At 42.8% G+C, this 26482-nt stretch overlaps 1 protein-coding gene across 9 annotated transcripts in view; it reads right to left on the bottom strand.

Moving 5' to 3' along the window:
* ctbp2a (C-terminal binding protein 2a) overlaps window positions 1-26482 on the bottom strand; it is a 67919-nt gene that overhangs the window by 17623 nt on the left and 23814 nt on the right. Inside the window, exon 1 of one of the 9 annotated variants that reach the window (XM_079688368.1) lies at window positions 7137-7905. The exons of 6 other annotated variants lie outside the window; for them this stretch is intronic. In XM_079688368.1, coding sequence (XP_079544494.1) covers window positions 7137-7251 — 115 coding nt within the window. In that variant the 5' untranslated portion in view covers window positions 7252-7905. Of the gene's footprint in view, window positions 1-7017; window positions 7906-26482 lie in introns of those variants that run through there. 2 more of the 9 variants (XM_079688374.1, XM_079688373.1) reach the window with 2 other exon arrangements.

Raw genomic sequence — 26482 nt, 5'->3', positions numbered from 1 at the left:
AGAAGGTTCTCAATGCACCTACAAACTTGAATTTACATTGTGCCTCTTGCAAGCTGCATCTCTGTGCTGCTATACCATCTGAAAACATCCAGCGCTAGAAGCATGCTGAAAAAACATAGGCTGTAAATGATGTAGAGCTCGATGCTGTAACTCAACACACAGAAGGAAAAAACAGAACATCTGCGCTTTCCCTATCAGTATGAAACAGCGGATTAATTTAAAAGAGAGCTTATCGCATGTCATACATATAACAGCATTGACAGAAAGAAATCCAACCTGCACTTTTATCAGGATTAACTTCTGTAATGATTGCTTTCTGTCTCTATTTCTTTCAAACGACGGAGGAAGGTGAACCACATTCAGACATCTCGGAGGTGAGAAAATTGGGATGAGGGTTTGTATTATAGTTTCTCCTAAACTCCACATCTCAGGTGTGTTGTCTGCTTGCAGGGTTTATAGACACAGATGAGTGATCACTCTTTCAAAATGTGGTTGGTCCTTTAAAAGGTTATTCAACTGAGTGCACACATGATTGCTTGTGACAGCATTTTTTAACAGAAAAGCTTCTAACTGGAATCAGAAGTTCTAAAATATGTGAGCATTAGGAAGGCAGGACAGCCTGTTATGAAAGAAGCTATTATTCCCACATTGCATTGTGGGAAATGTAGTGTTTCTGCAGCTTCAGCCATGCTAGACATTACAAATGAGGATATCTTTGCTGCTGTGTTTTTCAAATTTAAAATTGCTTTCGAAATCTGTCTCTCGCGAGTTGCACAACCTTTTAAAGTGCAATAATTCCTCACAGCTATCATTAAGCAGTTTAAAGCAGCAGAGTGAATATTATTAAGTCAAATATCTGCTTGCAACTTATTTTAATGAAATGATGCTTTGCTAGTTATTACTGACCTTTTCTTCCAGTTACTTTTATTATCATTGCTTTGCTTTTATGTTTCCTGATTACCATTTTTAGTGTTTGGTGTAAATGTTCTACGTAGTATAACTGCCTCCTTGGCCTTTTTTTCAAAATGATGTAGAGATTAAAAGAGAGTGTTTTTATTATATTACACTACATTACAATCATTAACAATATTATTATTATAGTGCAGCGCCCATAATAAAAGCAGTGCTTCATAAAATCCTAAATGGCAAAAGAGAAGAATGATGAGCAAAGAAGAAACACGCATAAAAAAGAAATAGTGGAAGTGACCTCCATCTTTCCGTTCTTAGTATAAGCTGAATGCATGCTTCACTCTCACCCGAGTGTGTGTGTGTGTGTGTGTGTGTGTGTGTGTGTGTGTGTGTGTGTGTGTGTGTGTGTGTGTGTGTGTGTGTTAGCGAGAGGTCGGCTTGCCAAACACAGCTGTGGGTCTGCAGCTCTCTGTGCCCTCTCATCACCATCCTGCAGAGTTCAGTATCACAGCTCAGACCGAGCAACAAACTACCTTCCATCATCTAACAGACGCCGCGTTGTGTTCACACATGACAACACACACTCTTAGATGAAAGGATAGAAAAAGCAGCGAAACTCCCTTGCTTGATACACACACGCATAAACAAGAAGCCGCTGCTATACAAAAGAAAGAAAGCAGCATCACTTGTCGGAAATATGTCAAACTGCTGTTGATTAATTATTTCCTCGTGGCTAATAGCCTTTCTAGAGCCTAATAAGCCTGAACGTGGCGTGATGATGAATCTGTGGATAATTAACACCTAACAAGGCTGTTAATGAAGCTCTTAATGACTCAGATACCTGGCCAGTGATTAAAAAGAGTAAAACAATCCCCTCAGACAGAGAAAAAAAAATGAAAATGACTATGTTTATAATACATGATGACAGGTTTAGACAAAAACAAATCCACAGCTGCTCGGACCATCATGATGTGTATTCACAAAGAAATAAACACACACTATTGGAAAGGTGTTGTTGACTGAGGCTCTGTAATGGCCTCTTATCAGCATCCCTCCAGGGAATGTCTGTCACATCACAGTTAATGAGTTTTGGGGCTTTAGTCTCTATTCTCACGCTGTCAGAAGCACACTACACTACATTTCCTCTTGCCAAGTCAGGTTGAGGAGGAGCCGTCATCATTTTGAAGAAAAAAAGGATCAGCAACAAGGTGGCGGGAAATGTTATTTAGAAATATGGCTGAGTCTTCGACATATGGGATGACTTTTTTAAGGAAATGCCAAAAAGCTATTATTTTTCTATAATGTATGTATAAGTGCACCATGTCTCAATACTCCACTTGTTCTGGCATCACACAGCTCAGGATGGAGGATGTATTTTTTGTACGTTTAATTTTTTTTTACAATTGTAAATAAAACCGCTTTGGGACAAATCAAGGTTTTCTGATTCTGATGGAAAACTAACAAAAGCAACACTTTACGTTGATTTAATGAGAACTTTTTTGAGGTGGGTTTTTTAAAGAATACTTTTAGAGCGCTATTAGCATTGTGTGTTGACTGCTTACACTCTAATAAGACTAAGAAATTATTATTCACCATTTTCTATGTCCTTTGTTAGTGTGTGAAAACCCCATTGGATGGTTTGTTATGGAACCAGTTAAGGTTGATGTGTGTTTAAGATTATAGCCATCAGGAGAGCAGCACACATTGCATATCTTGGTTGAAAAGGAACCAACATAAATATTTCTGAAAAATAAACAGAAACAGAGCTGAGCTGAGCTTTGTGGTGTATTGACATAAATTAATATCACAATATGGCAAGAGTAAACAAAAAAAATCTGATGCGGTGAATAATTTCCCAATTGTATTGGTTGGCAGAATTACGATGGTTGTGAACTGACCACACACACTTTTTCAGTTCTGTGAGTATCATTCAAATATCACACTGCCCTACTGAAGGCCTTATTTGGTTAGAACAGTCGTAAACTAGGGGGCTGATTACCTCACTGACATTATGGGTCATCGGGGAATATCACAGAGACACAGGATTACATTGCAGCTGCAAACGACTGTAACAACACTCATCTATAGATGTTGAATGAAAGCAGTAAGAACACTAGCTATGGTTACCTTTTTGTCTGTTGATTTAAGTCGAATAACTTCAGAACACTAGGGCGCATTTTTATCTAATCATTAGGCGATTTGGGTTACGTTGAGATCATGTAATAGTTATTAGCAACACTTGTTAAGAAGAGATCATGAAATCATAAGAAATCAAACAGTGACTCCCTACAGACATCTTCTCAGTTCTTGATTTCTTAACTGGCAAATAATGCTAAAAGTGAGAACACACACAAGTCTGATCCCAATAATCACCCTTGGGTGGCTCCCACCTCCCCCACCGTCACACAGCAGCTGCTCTCGTGCCAGCACTTGTAGACCAGAGGTCCAGCTGCTAAAGAATGAAGCAATGATTGCATCTGGCTCTTTTTTTTAAACTTAACTGGTGTCCTGCCACTTTCTCTCTGTTTAGATTCAACTCTCTCTCCCTTCCTCCCTCCATCCATCTTTTTATTTTCTCCCTCCAGCAGCTTGCCAGCCGCCCCGCCCGGCTGCCAGCTCCAGAACCTGGACTTTATGAAACGAAAGCAAAGCCAGAACGCTTCTTGTCCAAACACAGAGTCCCACCCAACACCAGACAAAATACCAGACTCATTTTCAGTCGGGAGGGAAAAATGCATACCGGAGTCGATATTAAAGTGCCTATTTACTGTTACGTAAACTATGAGCAGTAGAAACAACACCACTAAGATGGTTTACATTAGGCGCTGAGATATTTTGGCTGGTACTCATTCGGATAAAAATGCAAATAGCTTGTGTCAATTTCCTGTTATTGTACCCAAAGTATTAATCATTGCAGCACAACAGCCAGCATTGTTCGCAGGACAGCAACTCATAAAGAAACAAAGCCCACAGCTTGACTAAGTAAATCTAAACCATGTTTGGTGTGACAGCAGATAGTCTTATCAGTGGAGGTCATGTGTTGTTGCATCCCTCAAGGGAAGCTTGAATGGACTAACACTGATATCATCCTCTAGCCCATGCTAATTACAAACTGAACAATTCTCCAGGAAGTATGAAAACTTTTGGCAGAGCTGGCAAGAGCGTACTGTTTAAACCACAAATGGATTACAGATGTTCCAACTAAAAAGCCTTTTTGGATTCTGACAACAGAAATAGAAGTCATCTTTTCAAACGCTTGAGAGGGAAAAAAAGCTCATAGAAATGCGTCCTCTCTTTAGTGAATACGATCTTGTGTCTAATTCTCTCGTTTGGAAGGAGAGATCTTGGAAAAGCAGCTCAGAAAGCTTCGCTGCCAGGAGCTGTGAGTCAGAGTTTTTCAGAGGGAGAAGGATAATTTCTTAAATAGAGCACAAACAATCAATGAAAGAAAATAAACAACAGCTCAAACCTGTATTTCTCCTCTATGGTTTGAAAACCAATCTTTAAATAGTTATTTAATAACATCAATTATCTTCGTTTCTAAAGCTCCATTTTCTGACAGATGGTTTGCTCTGGTTTTGTGGTTTCATGGATCTCCAACACGCCTCGGCTGAGTAAAAAAAAAGAGGGTTTCATTTGGAAGTTAATGCACTCCCAATAGATTTACTTGTGGTTTGTTTGTGAGTTCATCCCACATTTTGAAAGCTAAATTGTCCACTTGAGGGACTGCAGAGTGGTATTAACTTACCTGCTCTGTTGTGATTTCCTGAATAATAACACGTTGTTCTGTGCCATCTCAAATATCTCTTAATAGCCTTCTGAGACAGTTTAGTATCCTCATCTCACAGAGGAGCTACACAGCAGTTTCAAAATCGCGTGTCTTTTTTTACTTGGTTCAATATTACAGGTGAATCTCTCTAGGAAACCCTCGCCACTCACCATCTCATTCCTTTCCCTCTATTTCCCATTTCCTTCCTCATAGTTTAAAAGGTCATGAAACGCTCAAACTGGTGGGATACTATGTGGGTGCTCCTACATCGGCCCCGCATCAATGGAACAATAAAACTGTAAAAACAAAAAGGAAGTGAGGAAGATTTTCCATAGCACGATGATGTCAGGGCCACAGCGGCGGTCGCTGAGTTCACAGCGAGCTTTTAGAGAAAACTACTCCGCAGTTGACGCCGAGCCAAAACGGGCTAAACGGGCTTAGGACCAACAGCTGGTTCTGGTTACCTAGCAACTCCCAAGCTGGGGGCCTCAGTGATGGGATAGTCCGAGGGGTGAGAAGAGGAGGGGGCCCAGACGATAACCCAGTGGGATCTCTTTGTGGCAAGTGCAGCGGTGACAGGAAAAGCTTGATTTCATGATATTGAATCTTGCCCCCAACAGGCAACGTGCCTCAGGCCACACAACCTGGCAACCCAAACACAGAGCGTGAAGTGGCACGATCGGTGTTTCTCTGCAGCATTTTTCTAGGAGACTTCAGGAATACCAACGTGCTCGCTGTGGTACTGTGCACACCCACACTGACAATGAGTTTGGCTGCACTTAGCTTCACAGCCACCCACAGATGATAACCATAAATGACCAGTGATAATCCGGGATGTCATTTTGTTGGATAAAATGTTCAAGGGCATTCACAGCTCTCAATTCTCCCTTCTACTCTCCTTCTGTTCTGTAGTGAATGTCGACCTGAATGCGACTTACAATAAAAACAGCAATGTTGCGCTCTTTAACTGTGCATACATCCTAACAAGAAACCGGCGCCTGTATTCTTGGGAGTGTCTACTTTCTTAGTGTGTTTACGATCCCTTGGCATCTGTAGAAAAAAGAAGGGAGGTGTAATCTTTTTTTTGGCAGACTTGCCTCCTCCAGGCCCCCACCGGACCCTATCAGCGCCCGGCTACACCGCCGCCACCGCAGCCTGTTTCTTGTTCCACTATGTGGACACACAAAGACTTTGTTTGTCCTCCCTCCGCCTGCCCTCCTCCAAACTTATCACCACCCAACGCCCAGCCAAGAGGGGCGAGGGTGGGGAGAGATAAAAGGATGAGAGAGGAGGGAAGGGTGAAATTACATGTAAAAGTGGATAAGGAGAGAGGAGGAAGAAAGGGGGAAAACATTCGTTGACAAAGATATCACAGGTGGTGTCAGCGGTAAATACAACACAAAGTGAGAGAGAGGAGCATCCATCAATCAGCATCTCCTCTTTAAATGTTTTCTTTTGTGCTTCGCTAGCAAGGCCTGAAAACAACCGGGGTCCTGAGACAAAAGCAGCTGTCAGTGCTGATGAACAGCGGACAGTGCACTCGAGCTTTACTTCACATGCAATGCAAACACACACACACACAAACTAGTGTGTGCAGGTCAGGAACAATTACATACAAACCAACATTATCAGCAGGTTTTTTTGTACCTATGCAAAAGATATTAACTGCTGACATTACTGGTTAGTTTAAGTTAATATGGTATTTTTTGCGATTTGGACAAAGCTGAGAAATGAGGAGAAATTGAAAATCAACTGCCAATTTGAGCCCTAAGTATTAAACTAGTCGTTTTTGGGGAAATCAGATTTTTTATATAATTTTCAACTGGAAATTACTGATTATTTTTATATTATTTCCATTTTTAAAAGCATTAAAATGACCCCGGATAAATCAGATTCATTTCAAAAACTCGCTTGACATACATCATTATTTTCGTCTGAATACACACCCTGTGACGGACAGCATTCACACACAGGAGCGCCCATTAACACTCTCAAACAGAGCCACTCTGATGCCCATTCTTCTGTGACCTTTGACCCTTTAAATGACAGCCCGTCTAATCTCGCCTCCTCTCGCTGCAGTGCAGAGGTCTGTGGTTTCAAACCAAGGAAACACTCACACACTGATGTTGCCCTCATACACACACACACACACACACACACACACACACACACACACACACACACTGATTTCATGACACACTTCATTGCAAAAACATAAGAGGCTCATTAGCCTTAAAGCCAAACCCATCTCCCTCCTCCCCCACCTCTCGCCATTACACACACGCACGCACGCACACACACACACACGCGCACTACACAATGTGAAACATGCTCCTTGCCTGGGAAATGCTGTCTCCACATTCTTCAAATCAGGAGCTGCACATGGCAGAGGAAATGTGGTGGAGGGACAAAAAAAAATAGAAAAGAAGTGGGATGGGGGGGGGGGGGTTATTCTCACACAGTATGCCCGGGGTTATCCTCTCCTCTCTACCTCCTCCTCTCACCTCCCTCTCTCTGTCTGTCTGTCTTCTCTTGATCTCCCACTGCTTGTTTCCAAATCTGTCCTCCTTCATCACCTCACTCCCAGAAGCTCCATTTCTCTTTCTCAGACGACTGGTACTCTTGAGTTGAAAGAAAAAAATGGAAGGTGGCACAGGAGGGCAGTGGGCGCGGGGGGAGAACTATGATCGTAAACCCCCCGTGTGGCTAAAGCAGCGCCGTCAACTCCTTTAATCTCCAATGAGGGGGGGGAGGAAAAAAAAAAAAATTGGATCTCTATTCGTCTTCAGCCGGAGATCGGCACTTCAGAGCGTCCTCCTCCTTCCGCCTCTTCAGTCAGATCACTTGTATCTTCTTCTTTTTTTTCTCGTCAGCCGCTTCTCTCTCGCTCCGTCTCTCTCTTCTCTTCCCTTCACGGCAGGTTTGGGCTATTCATTCAGACGTCAGGCTCACTCCGTCAGCCTTTTGTTGCGAGTCACAGAGAGACAGAGTGAAAGAGAGAGAGAGAGAGAGAGAGAGAGAGAGAGCGAGCGAGCGAGAGAGAGAGAGAGAGAGGAAGGGGTGGGGGGAGAAAAATGGCAAAAGGCGAGAAAAAAAGACAGAGAAAACAAGCCGGTGCCACAGCTATGCAGGAGAAAAGAAAAGAGGGAGGTAAATAAAAGAGACGGGGGGGAAAAAATCCTTGAAGAGCACCAGTCACAGCGAGAGGTGCAGCGCTACTGGCACACGTTCGACTCCCTCTTCCATTCTCTCCGACCTTCCCCTTTCCCTCAACATATTTTCCTTCTCCCTCTTTTTTCCCTCCCCTCCTTCCCTCCTTCCCTCCTTCCCTCCCTCCCTCCCTTTCGGTTTTATTATTTGTGATCTGGCCTTCACGGTCCTATAAGAGTGCCAGCCCCCTTCCCCCCCCCCCCTTCTTCTCAGTCTCACTTCTCCCTCTTGCTCACAAACTCTCCCTCACGATCTAAGTGTGTGATTTTTATCCTCGCTCTTTAACACGACTTTGATTGGTTTCGCAGTTCAACGAGCCATTGAGCGCCACATTTCTAGGCTTCGACAAAGCATTCTCCTCGATACTTGTCGTGCTTGCACAAAGGATCAGGACGCGCGAGCAAATCCAGAGACACAGCTGATGACTTCTTCATAAAAGGAGGCCTGTAGGTGTTCATGAAACCACACTGGAGGAATGACATGCAGACAAAACTCAATCTTGAAGTGCAGCACACAAATTCAGTGAAAATTCCTTTTAATGGAAAATCCTGTGATAAATGATTTCTGATGTCTGAAAGATATTTCCACACACCTGCTACTGAGAACAAGCCTGAAGTGTGTCTCAGATTGTGTGTGTTCTTGCAGACTTGAGCACAATCAATTTCAAAAAGGTGAACTTAGGGTAACAATCAGGAAAATCCCTCCCAGTCGTATTGATCTGAGAGTCAAACCAAAGCACAGACTAACAGATTAGCATGTTTACTACTCTGAGAGGGCAGCCTGACACTTTGTCTCTGTCAGACGCCTTAAAAAGGATTTTGGTAATGAGGGTTAAGAAGAGCTTCCAGGTCAACACACGTAGACACAACACCGTGTTAGAGTAAACATGCTCTCTGCCAACTGGTATAGTTCAATAGTGCAACTAGTATTTCATAATTGACATAAAACATTATCAATCAATCAATGTTTATTTATATAGCCCAATATCACAAATGTTACATTTGTCTCAGTGGACTTCACAGTTTGTACAGAATATCAGTATGACAATACGACACCCTCTGTCCTTTGACCCTCACATCGTACAAGGAAAAACTTCCAGAGAAAAACCCACAGTTTAAAGGGGAACATGGGAGAAACCTCAGGGAGAGCAACAGAGGAGGGATCCCTCTCCCAGGACGGACAGACGTGCAATAGATGACGTGTGTAAATTGAAAAGGACATAGGTAGTCCAAATGTTTGGAAATGCATGTGTCTATAATAATAGATTATGATTTTCTTTTAAATGTAAATATTTGCTTGTTTCATAGAGTTGCATCATAGTAAAGAGAATACTTTAGTGTTTGGACTGTTGATTGGACAAAAGAAACATTTAAGCGGGGGATTTTGAAATCCACATTTTTCAGATTTCATAGACCAAATACTTGATTACTTAAAGGTGGGGTAGGTAAGTTTGAGAAACCGGCTCGAGATACACTTTTTGTTATATTCCATGGAATGCTCTTAACATCCCGATAGCAATGAATATCTGAAGTGCTTTGACAAAAAATCCATGAAAAATTGTCATCTGTGGAAGCCGTAGTAAAAAGCACGACCAATCATCTGAGCCGGCCTGGCTAAAATAACTGGATGGCCTACCTGCCTGTCAGCCTTCCATCTGTGCACAAATTAATCACGTTCCCTCATTGGTCATGTGCGCGTTCATGTGTGTTGGAGGAGGGGCTCTGTAAGGAAGTGGCAGATTTGTTCCGGCTGTATTCAAATTCTAGCGCACTCGAGCTGGTTTCTCCAAAATGACCTACCCCACCTTTAAGCAAAAATGTAACCAGTAGATTAATCAATAATGAAAATGATCAGTTAGTTGGCTAGTAACATGCAATTCTTGCTACTAGTGCATGAAAGATATTACATAAACAGAATTTCCAGATACTATAGATCAGATATTACAGTGCATGAATGTTGATCGGCTGCATTTAAGGTAACTCTTTCTTATTTCATGTTTAAAGATCCCGTCCAAGTTTAAGGAGTGGTAAAGATAAACCAATTGCATTTTTTGGCAGTTTCCTTCATACACTTCTACACTTTTATACAATTAGTTAAAAAGCGAATCAATAGATTAATCAACAGAACCAAAGCTTTCCCTTATAGTATTCTGCAGTATTGTACGTACTGTGCGTATTGTGAATGTACTGCCTGTATTTAGTGTAAGTTCAACAGGAGCGTAGTGAGTTTAAAGGGCTCATTGAGGAGGTTTGGTTACACCATGTAACCAGAGCCCACAAACCAGGCCTGGAGTCAAATAGACTCATTCATGAAAAGAAAGCGCTTGAGGGAGAAGGGATTTAAAGTATAATTTGACCTCTAAAATTCACCAGCCCATCTGCCTCCTGTGATCTACATGATGAGCTGCTGCCAAACGATTGAAGAACGAATGACGGTGAAAGGAGAAGAGGGACAGTGAGAAAAATAACAACGAGGGAGACACAGAGATGGCACAGCTGCAGGTGGACAACAGATGTTGAGGGTTTTTTGGTTTTCTCTTTTTAAAAGGGAGGCGATCGCAGCACATAAATTCTTGTTCTCCCATTCATTCCCCGTCTGTGCATCGCTCCACCTCTCCAACACCATCACTCTCCTCCTCCACCTTTCTCTTTCTCTGTGGCTTGGGCCAACTGGCCTGATTATAGAGAGAAAGAGATGTAAAGGAGGATGTGCAAGAGGGGGGGGGTGGGTGTGTGTGTGTGTGTGTGTGTGTGTGTGTGTGTGTGTGTGTGTGTGTGTGTGGATGGGGGGGTTGAATGGGGGAAGGCGATGCTTATTACACCCCCTTATGTATGCTGCAGGCTTAGACAAATAGGGTGTGAACAGGCATCCATGAAACATGAAACAGTGAACAAATACATGGGCAAATATGCGCGCACACATACACACTCCCACACACAGATATTGACTCATCCGCTAACTGGCTGCCTTAAGTTCAGCTTTCTCGGAAATGTGTATTTTGGCAAAATATCTGAAAAAAACAAAATATAAATGTTGGATCAAATATGCGGTGATGGCTGCTCACACACATGTAGTCACGTACATGTAGACACACACACACACACACACACACACACACACACACACACACACACACACACACACACACACACACACACACACACACACACACACACACACACACACACACACACACACACACACACACACACACACACACACACACACACACACACACACACACACACACACACACACACACACACACACACACACACACACACACACACACACACACACACACACACGGGACTAGAAACACTGTGAAACACAATCCCATTTACAGCGCTGTGTGATACTGAACACCACTGACATGCCTACTGAGAAATGTATAATATTTTCCTAGGGTGCAAATGAGATTCATCTGCACCTCTAAACATATCCCCACCACGCTTTTGTTAAAACACAGCCAAGCAAAGTGTCATGTTCTGCAACGCCTGGTCACACACACAACCACACACACACACACACAACCACACACACGCTACACACAGAGAACATGGTCAGCTCTGTTTCTTCTTCACTCTGGTTTAACACCCGTGAAGATTTCATTTTCTCAAAAATGAATAATTCAGGGTGACTCCCCAGTTGGCACATAGAGAAGAAGGAAGTAGGTGGAAAGGAAGGAAGGGGACAAAAAGGGAAATCAAAAAGGAAAAAAAGGAAAGAGGAGGAAATGAAAGGTAAAGAGGATAGGAAAGTAATGAAAATGAGGGGAATTGAGATTTTACGAGGAAAGTTGGAGTCAGGTTCTCTAAGCCTCTCGTTCCGTTGCTTTTTTCCCCTTCTTTTTTGAGCTACAAACGTTGAGCATGTGACCTGTTGTGTCTGTCTTTCTTTGCTTCTGCTCGCATAACCTGAATTTCAAGTCTGAAACGATGCAGCAAACTGGCAAGAAAGAGCTTTTTCAGCTCCACGACCAGGCTTTACCTTTCACGGTCCAGTTTCTTTTCATGGCACCCATACAGTTGTTTTGTTGTATATTCTGTACACACAATTATCGAGACACAAACAGAAACAGCAGTCACTTCCACACTATCTCATCTAAAGCATCTCTCTTTGCATTTAACTCCAGTCCTTGCTCTTTTTTGCTCAATCTTTTTCTCTGTTCGGCCCTTCTTCACTTTCCTCGTTTCCCTTATGTTTCGTGCAGACGGGCTGAAACCCACAACCACAGTCATGAATGAATTTGCTGAGCTGGGTATGACGTTTACATATTCCTCTCTCAAACGTCTTTTTCCCCCCACTCACTGGTCTCATGAGGGTCATAGCCAAATCATTTCCAAAAAACAATTAATTTGCAAAGGGAAGGGGGAGAAAGAGAAACTGGGATCAATTTACACAAAGAGAAGAAGAACAACATATTACTCAAGAGTTGTTTATCTAGTCCTGGCAGTGTATTACCAAGAAATGTATGTCCCCATGAGGGAAGGAAATCAGTGCCTGATATTAAGTGGAACATCTGGTGGGGAGATTAACTCTTCACTGTGCCACACACACTTCACCTGTTAACAGCAGTTTGCACATGCATACACACACTACAAGCAACGCTCATATGGTTCTACACACAGGCTGCATAGTGTGTGTGATGTCGGAGGATTTTGAATTGTTCTGGCTATGATATCCTAAATGTTTCTCAACATCAAGCACAGCTGTATCCTTCATATTTAAACGACAGGTTTATGTTATGGCAATCAGATTTAATTATTCAGAGAAATCACATTTTTACCACTGAATTGGTTTTGCTCTAAATACTACAACACCCATGAGCCTCAGCCAACAAAATCCTGCAACATCATTTCTCAATTTATTCACATTGACCCAGTATCTGAATATGACTCGATCAAATAAAACACTCCTTGCATTTTGATGTACACAAACGTATATCTTTGAATCAAACAACCAGGTATGAGAGACAGTTTGATCTTCGTACAAATTATTAAACCAAAAGAGTTTCATATGCATCGACGCATTGGATGAATGTCAACTTCCAGACACTTTGTATACAATTATAACTGCAAAAAAATGTCAAAAAGTACAATAACGATAATGTTTATGTCTATCCATAGTTGCTTTGGAAATTCCCGAGTTTAATCCAAGTTCTGCATTTTTCAAGGTTGTGGCATTAGTAAGCCACTCTTGGGGCAGAAGGGACAAATATATTTTACTGAGTCACCAAAAGCATAACAAAAACAACCTTTGACTGTCAGCCCAGATTAAGGCCAAAGTTTGACCCTCAGAGTGTAAATGCCACATTGACAGCTAACCTTGTCTAACATGGAGAGTCCAAGGTTGAGTGACAGCTGTCAACGCCCCGTTTCCCCTCCCCCACCCAGAGAGCAGCAATCATCATCCATCAATAGTAGGTCTATATCTCCCTCCCTCTCTCTCTTCCTTAATCCCTCACTTTGTAAAAACGGCCTGAAGCTTCGATCTGGACCCTGTTAATACATAATCTGCCATCTCCAGATCTAATATGCCACGACCCTCCCCCATCATCCCGCTAGGCCTCGACAAGGCCAAACAAATTGCAGTTAGTATAAGCCACGCAGAGCAGAACTGACCTGAGCTGGCATCAGGTCGCCTGGCTGGAGTCCACGGGGGGAGAGCTACACACTGTGCAGGGTGGAGGTTAAAGAGTGGAAGTGCCACAGTATCATATATGATGATTATGCCGGTGTGGGGGATGGGGATGCATAGTTAGTCATGTAAAGGCGGGGTCTTCCTCAAGGGTATTCCACAAAGCACCATATAGTGAGGTGGGCGGGGGCATGCCATCTGTATTTACACAAGAGCTTTTAGTTCACAGATAAATTATTTCCGGTTGTTGATGCAACTTGATGCCGTAACTGATGAACCGTTAGAGGCTGTCAGAATATCAGGAGATATCATAAGCTCATTACTGATCGAATCTTAAGCCATGAAAAATGTGCTATTGCTGCCATCAAATATAATTATCCTACCTGACAAAATATTCTAAAATCACATCTTCATTTGAAAACCTCCCATTTTGTATTCATCCCTCAAGAAAATAAGTGCATGATGTTATTCATTAACACTTTCTTCCAAATGCATCAGCTCAGCCAGCCGTCTTGTAGAAAAAAATAAGTAACATGTACATTTGCAGTGTTTCCTGACAATGGACCGACCCTTTAACCAGAAGCAAATCTGCCTACGATTACCACCAAAACCCACGTTGCCTAGCAACATACAATTTAGGAATATGCTTTCAGAGCAGCTTTGCGGCTGTGTCCATTAACAGATGAAATTACTAAAGCAACAAATGTCAGCCACATGCAAATGAGGTCTACTCCGCCGATTGTGTGTGTGTACTAACAAAGTGATGTGTGTGTCCGGGGCAGACTCGAAGAAATTATTTTCTAAAGCATGTGTCTGTCTGTGCAAAGAGCAGAAATCTGTTTTGACAGCCAAGCAACAGGGACCTTTAAATATCGGCTCACTTGGGCCTTCAAATCAGAGAGACAACAACAATGCCTCAGTTAAATACTTTTGCTCCCATTGCTCCTGTTAAAGTCCATTTCAACCTGTACATTAGTTCACAGTCTAACAGTAAACCAGGAAATCTGAACAAAATGAGAATATCTGTGGATTAGTGCAGCAGTGGAAATGGAGGATCTAAAGGATTAACCCCCCCCCCCCCCCCCACCCCCTCTCTTCTCATTACAACCCGCACGGAGAAAATGACACAATCACACATCGGCCGTCAGCCCTGTAATTCGATTTTATCTGTCCAGTGATGCTGCCATCAGCCTCTGGTGAGCGGCTGTTGATGGGGAAAAATGCCCTTATTGCCCAAAATGTCTGAAATATTCTTTTGTCAGGCCCTTGGCATGAAAAGAAGATACTGTGATGTAGCAGATTTCAATATGCTGAATCAAGGTTAAATCTGGCATGGGTTGATGATTCAGGTGATTACACAATATACACACATTGACTGAATGCATTTCATTTTAAACCAGAATCGAAAGAAGAACTTGAGACACATATTAAAATTCAACATTCGGCTTGAAAAAGAGATGAACCAAATAATGAAAAGTTTGTCTTTTACTCACTTCCTCAAATGTAGGGCCTGATCACTGTGAGCAAATCAGTTCCAGAAGAACTACACAAAACTAATTGCTATTTCAAGCAAGTCAGCGTTACACCTTGAAAGCAGCAAGACTGAAGGAGAGCTGTGTAGCCTGAGTGGCTGTAAAGCCTTTCTAGGATACAATGATGCACCCTTATTATCATAATGCAATAAGACATCCACGTGGGGAGATGGTGTGAGGCAGAGCAGAAAGGACTTCATCAAAAACAGCTGCAGTCACTCTACAGCTAAAAAACAACATACCGCTAATGCTGAAAACACCGCACCTATATGAATACTGTAAGGTTGAGGCAGATCGTGTGATTTTAAAAAGTGCTCTGAGCTTTTGCTGTAATTACTAACCATTGCCATTAAATACAGTCAGTATACCAGCTAAATGAGAAAAATATATGCAAATAGACTGAGGCAAACCCAATCATGCATAGTGTTCACAAATGCAGAGTAGCACACTATTGCAAACTAACACACAATCTAACATGCATGTCAGAAAACCATTAACATTCACGACACATATCCGACTTATCTGGGCAGAGAATCCTTAATGTGTACTGTTCAGAAATGAATGCAGCAACTGACAGACTGTAACATGAAGACAGTGCATGGTTGTTAAAATCTAAAAGGTATCAGAAATGATGTTGACAGCTGTTCCGCCCAAATCCTCCATATTTCGCCTCATCAATGCCATTTTGTGTTGTATTTAATGGGGCGATGTGTCATTCTGACAAAAGAATTGCATGAGATTACAGAAATAATAAAGGACTTCACACAAAGTGTACAGAAGACTGACAAATCTGGCTCCTACAGAGATAAGCACTAGCAGACAAGAAAGCTGGATTTAACTATCTTTTTATGATCAAGGAAAATGCAGAAACCAGAAGAACTGGAAATGGATTGCCATAGTTTCTAAGAAAAAGTTGCCCTTTTTGGGTTTATAAATAATAATCCTGTCAAAGCATTCGAAAAAAATTGAGGCAGCAAGCAATTTATTTTTTGCTCCAATGGAGTAGATAAGAAGAAAAACACACCATGTATCAATTGCTGAATAAACGAGAAGAAACTCCCAAACAAATGTCAGCACTTACCAGGAAGATAAAACAATTTCTTTTTAAAATGCTTTTTTTAACATTAACATTGTGTTTGGACTTTCTTAAGGTCAGGTATCATGCATTACATACCAGCAACAAACACATTCAGCTGAATATATCTCACATGCTTCTCAGCTGAATGATGGTTTCGAATAACCAGAATACAAAAAAATCACTCATTTGACAGAGATGGTATGAACCAATGATTCATCACAATAAAGGATGGAAAGAAAGCTCTGGTATTCCTATTTTTCAAAGAGAGGCTGCAACCTAATACTGAAGTTGTTGCTTTCAGTCTACTTCATGGCTCTAGGAAATGTAAATTGTGAAAGCATGATCTGATTCTTAACAATGCCACAGCTCTGCTTTGTAGAGCTGTTCAAAGACAAGAGAATGTTGACTTACATAAAGCATGCCAAATATGAGAACCTCTAGTACAAATCAATTTCCTTATCTATTAAAAAAGTTTGAAATAGCCAAGAAAAAGCAAAAGGATAAAGATAAAAGGCAAAAAAAAGGGGATTTACTTGTTTCTGGAGACGCCATAGTGGACACGATGACTGGTGGACCCGTGCGTCGACTTAGCTTCTGGTTAGCAGTCAGGGCAACTTGTCCTTGACCTGATGGTCCCATAGAGACAAGGGCATTATCCTGTACAGTACCCCCACCCTTACGCATCATCTGAGGACTGGGGTGAGGGCTGTGCATGGGTGATAATGGCATTACATTCCTGTCCCTCTTCATCAGCTCCATGGGCACTGTGTAATTGGTAGAGTAGGCTTTTGGTACCTGTTGTGGTGGCTGTGGTAAAGCTGGCATGGACACGGGCATATTCTGTGGCATACCTGACATGGAGTGCATAGACCCAGGCATGGCAGGCATTGACCCAGTCATTTGCTGGGGCATTATCTGCATACCATGCATGGGCATCCCAGAAGAGTAGGCGGACATGGGTCTTGTTTGAGCAGGCATTAGCGCCCCTGCATATGGCCCCGGGGAGCGAGGGGGTTGGCCTGGGTAGCCTCCAGAAGCTTCCATGAGGTGCTGAGAAGGGGCACTGTTGGGCCTCCTACCCATTGCTTCTCCCATCCTTGGGGAGATGGTCTGCATCGCCCCAGGGGTCTGTGGGGGCATCATGTGAGCATCCACATTTAAAGCCTGTAAAGGGTGGGTTGGATGGTGCTGCTGGGGGGGCTGGTGGTAGATGTCCGAACGATGGCTAAAGCTATTAGAGCGGCCTCGCATGGGTGTCTGAGGTTGGGATGGGGCTGGCGTCGCCTCATGGGGCCGCCTGCAGTTTTGGACCACACGAGACAGAACGCGAGCCTGGCCGAGGTTGGGGGCGACAGTACGGATATCGTTGTCCTCCATAACAGCTAGCATGCTAGTGGAGTCAAATCCCTGCTGGATAATTGAGGAGATGGAGCTCTCTGAGATGCCTTCGTTTCTCAGAAGGGCAAGGAACTCAGGATCAACGGTTTTCCTGGGGTCCACAAGCAAAGGTGTCTGTGGGGCAGTTTGGGGAGGAAGAGCATGAAGTGGAGTGGTTGGGGGAGGAGGGAGTGAAGTTTGGGGAGCCTGCACAAGGACAGGTGCAGCTGGAGCAACTGCGGCGGGCTGCATCGGGATCGGTGGAGCAGGAAGTGGAGCCGTCATAGAAAGGCTAGGGTCGGAGAGAGGCATGGTAGGCGGAGGTTGCAGGGGTTGCTGTTGCATATGCGGCTGCAACTGATCTTGTTGAAGTTGCTGCTGCTGTATCTGCTGTTGTTGAAGCTGTTGCTGTTGTAATTGTTGCTGTTGAAGTTGTTGCTGTTGAAGTTGCTGCTGTTGTATTTGATGTTGCTGAAGTTGCTGCTGCTGTAACTGCTGTTGTTGTATTTGTTGCTGTTGAAGTTGCTGCTGCTGTAATTGTTGCTGCTGTAATTGCTGCTGTTGGGCAGTGTAGGGTGAGGCGGGATCTTGCCTCATTATCACACCTTGACTGGCAGGATCTACAACTAGACAGGTAGCAGCCTGCTGCTGCGGATCCAATGGTCGGCCGTTAACATCAGTATAGACAACCTGACCAGCAATGGGTGGAGGCTCACTGGCATACCGAGGAGATGCATGCTCCATACTATAATGAGAAGGAGATGGCTCTCGAGAAGGGACCCGCTGGCCATCTTGGGTCATTTTGGCGGCAGTTGCAGCTGCTTCCCTATAAGCCCGACTCATCTCATGAGCTGTTGGAGGAGGTGGAGGAGGAGGCAGAGGCGATGCAGGTGCTTGAGGTCCAGCTCTCCCTCCCTGACCTTGATCCCACCCTGCACGAGCCACAGGTGCCATTCCATAATGAGAGCCTGATCTACTAAGTGGGTGAGGGTGAGGCGGCTGAGGCTGGTGTTCTGGCCGGTAAAAGCCCTCAGGTGGCCGAGTAGTCATGGCCGGGTCAGGGGAATAGTAATCCTGATGTGGAATGGATCCTCTGTGAGCCATTGGTGCTCGTTCGTAGTTGTTAAGATCAGGCGCAGAGCCCTTCCTCAGTCCCCGTGGGTCCTGTCGCTCTGCGTAAACCTGTCCGTACAGAGAGTCTTGGTAGGAGTATGGCTCACGTTTCAAATCCAGGTCAGGGGGACGCACTCCTGGTGGAAGCTCTAACCACCCTGCTGCTCCCTCGCCGTATGACAGAGAGCCCCGACGGCTGGCTAATCTTGCCTGCTGCTCGTAGACACTATCAGACCTCTCCCATTGACCCTCATGCCCCCCTAACGTGTCCCAACTGTGGGAGCGACCAAGGCCCAACTGTTTGTTAGGGACAAGCATTGGCAACAAAACAAAAAGCAGAGAAACTGTTAACGGATCCAAAAGAAATTCTCAAAACTGAAAAAATAATCCACTTGTAGCTCTCTTTGTGAAAGTTATCTTTCAAGTCTTCAGGTATAGAGGCACCAAAAAAAAGGGGAAGAAAGGTAGGAGGAGAACAAGCAGAAGATGAAGCAACCGTTTCACTTGATATCAGGTTGTAATATTGTCCGTACTATCAGGTGACTCTCTCTGTGGCAGGCAGTCCTTGAATAATTAATATCCGGTCATGCTGGCTTGTTGCGAGCGAGGAAAGAGGACACCACACACACAAACAGATCACAACATACCACAGAACGTACACTGCAGAGGTAGCACAGCTACTCCATGAAAGACAGAGTAACAGGGTGCATGAGATGGCGGCCAAACGTAAATGAAAAACACAAAAAACGAAAGGAGTGGATAGGTTGAGTTATAGGTTGGGACGGGCTAGGGCTTTTACTAATCCAATGGGGTTTATCTCTGCCTTCTCTTCGGACATTTTACTCGCTCTACCGATTGCTATGAGGGATTACAACTAGATAAATACCGTTTAATTCCACGTCCCAGTGTGACGTCAAGTGAACCAGATACAAGTATATTTGGTTGATGATGACGATGAGGCCAATGATTAAGACCCTACCCCCAAACCAATCAACCTCTCCCAGAGAGCCACTTACCTGAAGCTGTTGATGATGCAGCGTCTTCAACAGGTTTCAGTTTTTAGTTCACCAGATGCACAGCACGGGGAGGGGAGGCCGGACAGGGTGCAAAGCTTCATTGAATTCAAATGAAATACAGTTCTCTCAGCTAAGTCCCATGTGCTGTCAGTAAACGTCAAATCCACTCTGATTGGACACTAATCCTCCAGGCCCCACGCTAGCAGCAGAGCCTCCACGCAACAGCAGCCCAACTCACTCTGAAATGTCCTTGCTGACTTTGTGGCGCTCACCATCACTGCACCACTCAATATGAGATCACTCAGACCTGCTGTTTGCATTTGAACTGAAGAACATCAGAAGTGATAGTGCATGGTTTAACAGAGATTGCTGAATGCATTCAATATGCTAAAAGATCAATACTACTGTCTCTCTTGTAGAATTTAAGTGCTACATGAAATATTTGTATAGAAAGTTATAATCTTAATTTTTGCCAAATCTATTACTAACCTATTTTGATCCATATGTATCCTACTGTCTGTAAAATAACGCACCTTCCCCCTCTTTCCCAAAGCTACCCTGATCTCCCTCACTTAGAGGAGAAGCTCTGTAATCTGGATTTTCCTCTTTGCAAAGAAAAATAAAACACTGTGTGTGTGTGTGTGTGTGTGTGTGTGTGTGTGTGTGTGTGTGTGTGTGTGTGTGTGTGTGTGTGTGTGTGTGTGTGTGTGTGTGTGTGTGTGTGTGTGTGTGTGTGTGTGGAATTGGGGGCGTTTCTTTTCACTGCAGTTAATCCAAAGCACCGACAGCCTTTGCCTTACAACACCACAATGCTTATTGAGCTGCAACACAACATGAACTCTTTCCACTTCATTCAATATGCCACAGTGATAAAGGTATTTGCTGGCATGCTGCAACATTTTTAATTCTTGAACATAATCCACATGAAGATTTAATAAATGAAATATATTTATCATTTTGTTCAACAAAGTCCATAACTCTACCTAGCTAGCTGCCTGCATGTCACACTTCACGTGACAGTGGCTGAAACCTGATCCCTTCTGCAGAGGATGCCCGTTTATTAATGTATGAAAACAGATGTAAGTTGAGGAAGTGTCCGTTTCTATCCAAATCTAATCTCAGAGCCAACCACGGCGATGGGAGGTAATACATATTTTAGACTGTCAAGAACATATTTGTAATACTGTCTTGGCATATGGAGAACACTTCCTGAAACTGTGCAGGCTTGTCCGTCGTTGGCGCTAATATCTTGTTTAATCACAGTTGTGTAATAATTAGAGTAGGAAGAGATCAGAGTATTCTGCTGTTTGACAGAACAAATCTGATGACAGCAGCTCCAAAACCAGTTGTGCAGAAGAACGTTTTTTCCTTTTGGTAAGGTCACAGGAACATTAGTCAGCTTGATGTAAAAGGTAATTAAAATGGAAAAGAGAAGAGGCGAGAGCGAGCCCTCACAGAGATCTAAAACTGACAGCAAAGATGAATTGTAATATCAAAGCTGAGGGTTGCAAATCATTTTTGAGGGCCTCCCTTTTGATTCGTCAGGGTTTTGCTGCTATAAAGTCAATCAAATGTTATGGTCGTTTCTAGTATGGGTTTGATTTATCGCCTCAAGGCACACAGACTCTCCTTATTATTTAGCCAATTCTTATATTGATGCAATATAGAAAACACTATGTGCCAGCATGCATGTATATAATTCCATATTTGAAAACTAATATCATTGTAAAGTGGATTAAGGAAAAAGAGAAAAATATATGCAAACACACACATTCATGTGAAGGAAAACAGCCTATAGAGTTGATGTTATCCCTTTGCTTCTTTTCTCTTCACTCCTCTCATTACGTCTTGGAGCCCGGCTCTCGGGAGACTCTGGCTTTCAGTGCAGCAGATCACTCATACCCATAAAGTCATCCTCAAACATGGAGGCAGGGGCAGAGGTGTGTACTCAGGGTTTGCCGATCTAATCCTGACAGGAAAGTAAATCACAGAGTGCTGTTTGCCTCCAACTAAACAATGTTTGACTTTCAAATTCTAATGTTCCTCCATTTGCCATACTTGCCAGACTGAGCACACAACGTCAGATTCACTGTAACAGAGGGATTTAGAAATTAAGCCGGGGATTTTAGAACAAATATAATGCCACCCCAGCAGAAGCTTATGAAGACTTTACATTGAATAAAACCTGACTGGTGAAAAATGTGGAGTAAAACTTATAGAAACCTCGAGTTAATGAACCCAGTGTGAGGATGCAATTATGTAGGGTTCTTTTTTTTCTGCTAATAGATTTCAGAAAAGTCTCAGCCTGGTATAGTGTATTGCTTTTCTTTTTTAAATCTCTCAGCATTAGAGAACATTTAATTAAAGCAGTGAGTAACAAGAAGGACATAATGTACAACAGTGAGATCTGTGGCTAATCTGTCACACAAGACGCTTGCCCTTATTTAATAAACACGCCACATATTCCTGTCACTCAGCCCTCTAAACCCCTGCCTGCAAAATAATATCACAGCTAAGTCAGCAGGAGATAGATAGATTTTACGTGCATGAGTTAACCATGTAAAAGTGTTCGCATGCTTTACCAGCAGCTGGATGTGAGGGTTTACATTTGCGGCCACTCACCCGTTCACCTATCTACCCACACGGAGCACACACACACATTCAGCGTGCACGATCCTGCATTCCCACTCAGCCTTTCGACCCTCTGCTCCCCTCCTGGCGTGCAGCAGAGACAGCAGCGGCCCTGATGCTTAGTTAATGTCCCATTTCATTCACACACACAAAACGCAGCTAAAGCCTTGGCCTTGGTCTGACTTGCATACATGAATAAAAATCACACGCTAACTCAAAGTGAATGCTGCACTGCAATAGAAATAAAAACAACTGTCTCCTACACTGTGACACGTCATGTACACGAGGCATGATTTGAATGTTAAACACACATTGACTTATGCATGAGCGTGGGGCAGGAGGCACTAACTGGAAATGGGATTACAATGCCAATGCGGCAGAATGAATGTTGTCGGATGAATTGTAATGCACACTTAACAGACATTATACATGGCTGCCTTGTACGTGCTTCCACTGGGATTATTTGTCTCTAAAAGCATCTCCATAGGGACTAAATGGACTGTAAAATGGAGGTTGATGGCAATGAGGCTAGTACTTATCTAAATGGCAATCAAATACTCAGTTAGCGTCATATTCTGAATTCACACACTGTATTATTAATTGCATTTTGCTTGTTTACATTTTCTATATAAATAAGCACTGAAAGATAACACATTTTCAACAATGTCTTTGTTCTACTCATATTCCATCTCCTATGGGCACATCCTTTTCAACTCATCTTTCAATATCCAGTCAGATCGGAGAAGCCATAGGTCTTTAAATATTAAAATATGGTAGTTTGGTCGCTAAAGATTTAATTTTGAAACTAGATTTTTCCAAAAACTCATTTCCAACCTTCAATAACCACTAAGCCAGATGCCAGCTCAAACCCAGGCAAATGCTGACACTAAGAACGAAAAGGAAAACTGTCTCATTCAGGTGTCCACAAGAGAGAGGCACACTAATCAAAAATAAGAACACCATCACACCTGCAGGTTTGCAACAAATTATAAAAATAATTCACCCCAAAAATAACCGTTTTTCATCATCTGCAATTTTCCTTCTCCTCCCCCAAAGTTCTCTATGCCCCTCCCTGCCTCTCCACAAAGCCTATAAAGGGGTCGTGGGTTTTGGTGTGGAGCCTGGAACGAGCCCGAGGGGGGGTCAGACCCAGAGACGCTCAGATGACTTCATACCAGAGCTGGATGCCAGAGCGTGGGGAGAGGAGTGGGAGGGAGGGATGAAAGCAGAGAGGTGGATGCAGCAGAGCCGGGAGTCTGTGCTGAAAAGCTCTGGATGTGAAGACCTCCCCCCTGCAGGGGAGGATGACATCAGGACACCCCCTCCCTTTTCCTCCACAGCCTGCCCGGTTCTCCTCTCTATTTATTATGAAGCTTTTTGTCATATAAAAGCATGCAGGTCCCTTAAATGGCAGACTTTGATGGTGTTTTATCTCGACTGGCCACATTATTTACTGTCCACTCTTTAAACAACTCCTCCCCGTTGTACACATGACAAAACAAGATTTGTTATCAAGGATTAACGTATTTATTTAACTGCCTACTAAGACACTTGGACTAGCCATGACAAATTCCACTACCCCACCTTGTGGTGTTTGCGTCCAAGCACAGATTTACAACTTGTAAATCAACATTCAGGAACATGCTGTCAGTGCGACCCAGTTCACGTCGCAGCGACGCTCACATCCCATCTCTGCCCAGATCAGTCGGTTAGCTCTGGCTAAACGGCAATGGCAACGACTTGTGCTGCTACCCAAGCCAATGCATGCTGGGTACACAGATGGAGTGGACAGAAGGAGACACAGAGAGGAAGACAGAGTGAGAGAGAGAGAGAAAAAAAGGGGGGAATGAGAGAGTATGGGAACTGATGCTCACAGCAGATGTTTTACACAGTTCCCTTATTGCAGTTACACTCTTCTTGGCATTTCATCAAACCCACAACAGAAGAACGAGTTGTACCGAAGACATTTGGAAAGCTGATATGTAAACTAAACAATGCTGTTAATCTTAATAAAGAAAGAAGTGTCATATTTTTTTATAAATTAATAAAACGTACTTTACTGGTGGATAATAAAAAATCCAACACAAATCCTTTTGACAAGTGATAATTCATTATTTAATTAGTCGTGTTAAATAAAAAGAAATACTGCAATTAGCAAATATGTTCATGGTTTACCATAGTTTTCTTTGCAGGGGTGAGACATCTTGTCTGAAACATATACTCTTGCATACAAATTATTTCCATAACTGATCTATCTGGCATCTTTTTTATGCATAAATCTGTATATTATTTTGCCTACAACTTTTGGCAAAGGAAAAAGCAAAAATGGTGGTTTGTTGTTCATCTAATTTCTGTCAATTGACTATTTGTTTTAGCTCCACATTTTTAAAAGTAATATATTGAGTTTCAGGAGAAAAGCAGATTTACGATTTCAGCAAATGTCATTAATGTTTAGTGTGGCTGTTGTTTAGAGCAGTGGTTCTCAACTGGTCAGACCTCGGGACCCACTTTTTACTTGGTCAACACATGCAACCCAACATTTTAAAGCACTCAAATCTATGCAACAAAAAATCGTGCTGTAATATATACGCTTTTCAGCATACAATATTCATAAAAGTGAAGTACAGTGCATATATCCCTTATATCCCTTCACAGAACTAAAGTATGCTTTTAAAAAAGGTTTAATGAGATGATGGAATCAAAGCTGAACTATATAAAAAGGCACATGTGCTAGAAACCCAACCCCTGCAGGGGGGTCTGGGGGGATTCTCCCCCAGGAGATTTTTTTGAAATACTAACATAAACTATGCATTCTGGTACACTCTGAGAAGAAAATAAATAAATCTATTACTACCCGACATATTAATAATATTTTATGCCATTGTTTGTTTTTCACTTTGTTCTGACATCTTGCTGCGAGAAGAGTAAAGAGGAGATAGTCTGTGTGACTTACTTTAAATTGTGGGTAAGGGTATATAGCTCCCATTGTTCTGTGACCTGTCAATCATCAAACCGGGGGTCATATTTCATTATGTGTTCATTTCTATCTGAAGTTGTACCCATGGATGTATAAAGGAGAGTTCTACTGCAAAGTTATTCTCCGTGGGGACTTGCGGCAACAATCTTGATTCTGATTGGCCAGAAGACTCGAAAAAACATCAGCAAAGATATTTTATTGAGAAGATGATCACTACGTGACAGAAGTTTTCAAAACCGTTTATGGTCTCCGGTACTTCCAGTCCAACTCCGACTGCATGCACAGCGTTAGAGAATCAGGCCTTAAAAAATAAAAGTTTGACTTTCCCCCCCCCCCCAAAAAAAAAAGAATTCTAATATTTATTTTTTTCTTCACTCACACATGCGCGACCCACTTGAAACGGGTCTGCGACCCACTTTTGGGTCGCGACCCAGCAGATGAGAACCACTGGTTTAGAGCGTCCTTTGCCACAAACATTGATCACAGGACATGATGTGTCCACAACTGGGTGGTTTTCCAGCGTCGCCTAAGGTATTTCCAGGGGAAACTCCTAATTTGATTATGGATTAACTATCAAAAGTAGTTTGTAGTAGTAAAAAAAGACGAAACATGTGTATCCATTTTTCACTTGGCTGCTTTGATCTGTTCCATTTCCATGAACGTTGCAGTGTGAACAAGACAAAGAACAGCAGGAAGTTACTTTAGATTTACAGACAAAATGACTAATTGATTATTAGAAATCAGGACATGAGACAATCGCAGTCTTATTTTAAAACCACAAAAAGCCGAAAACAGTGACTCAGATATTCTCAGTGGTAAAACATCCACCGTCGCGTTGAAATCAACATTCCTGCACCGTGACTGAGTTTGATCGGAGTAAACAGCCACACTTGATCAGCCTTTTCGAATTTGATTTAGGCCACAGGCGCCGCTCAGTTAGCCACTCACTACAATGAGTAAAGATGTAATCAATGCACTCCACTGTGAAACAAGTATTGGATTGACACACTTATCCTCAGAAGATAAATGGAGATTAGGGAAGCCTCTCCTGCTGTCTCGCCATGTGCAACCCACGAAGGCAGCGCAATCACAATCACTCCACAATGCTCTTGTTTTGTCAATACTCACGATGCAAACTTTGATTTCTATTTCACGCCTCAATCCTAACACTGTTTATAGATAATAGTGGGTGGCTTTGACATCATGTCGCAGAACACCCCATGCCTCTGG

This window comes from Notothenia rossii (assembly GCF_949606895.1).
Source record: "Notothenia rossii genome assembly, chromosome: 6".
NCBI lineage: Eukaryota > Metazoa > Chordata > Actinopteri > Perciformes > Nototheniidae > Notothenia > Notothenia rossii.
This window is presented reverse-complemented; position numbering and strand designations above follow the sequence as displayed.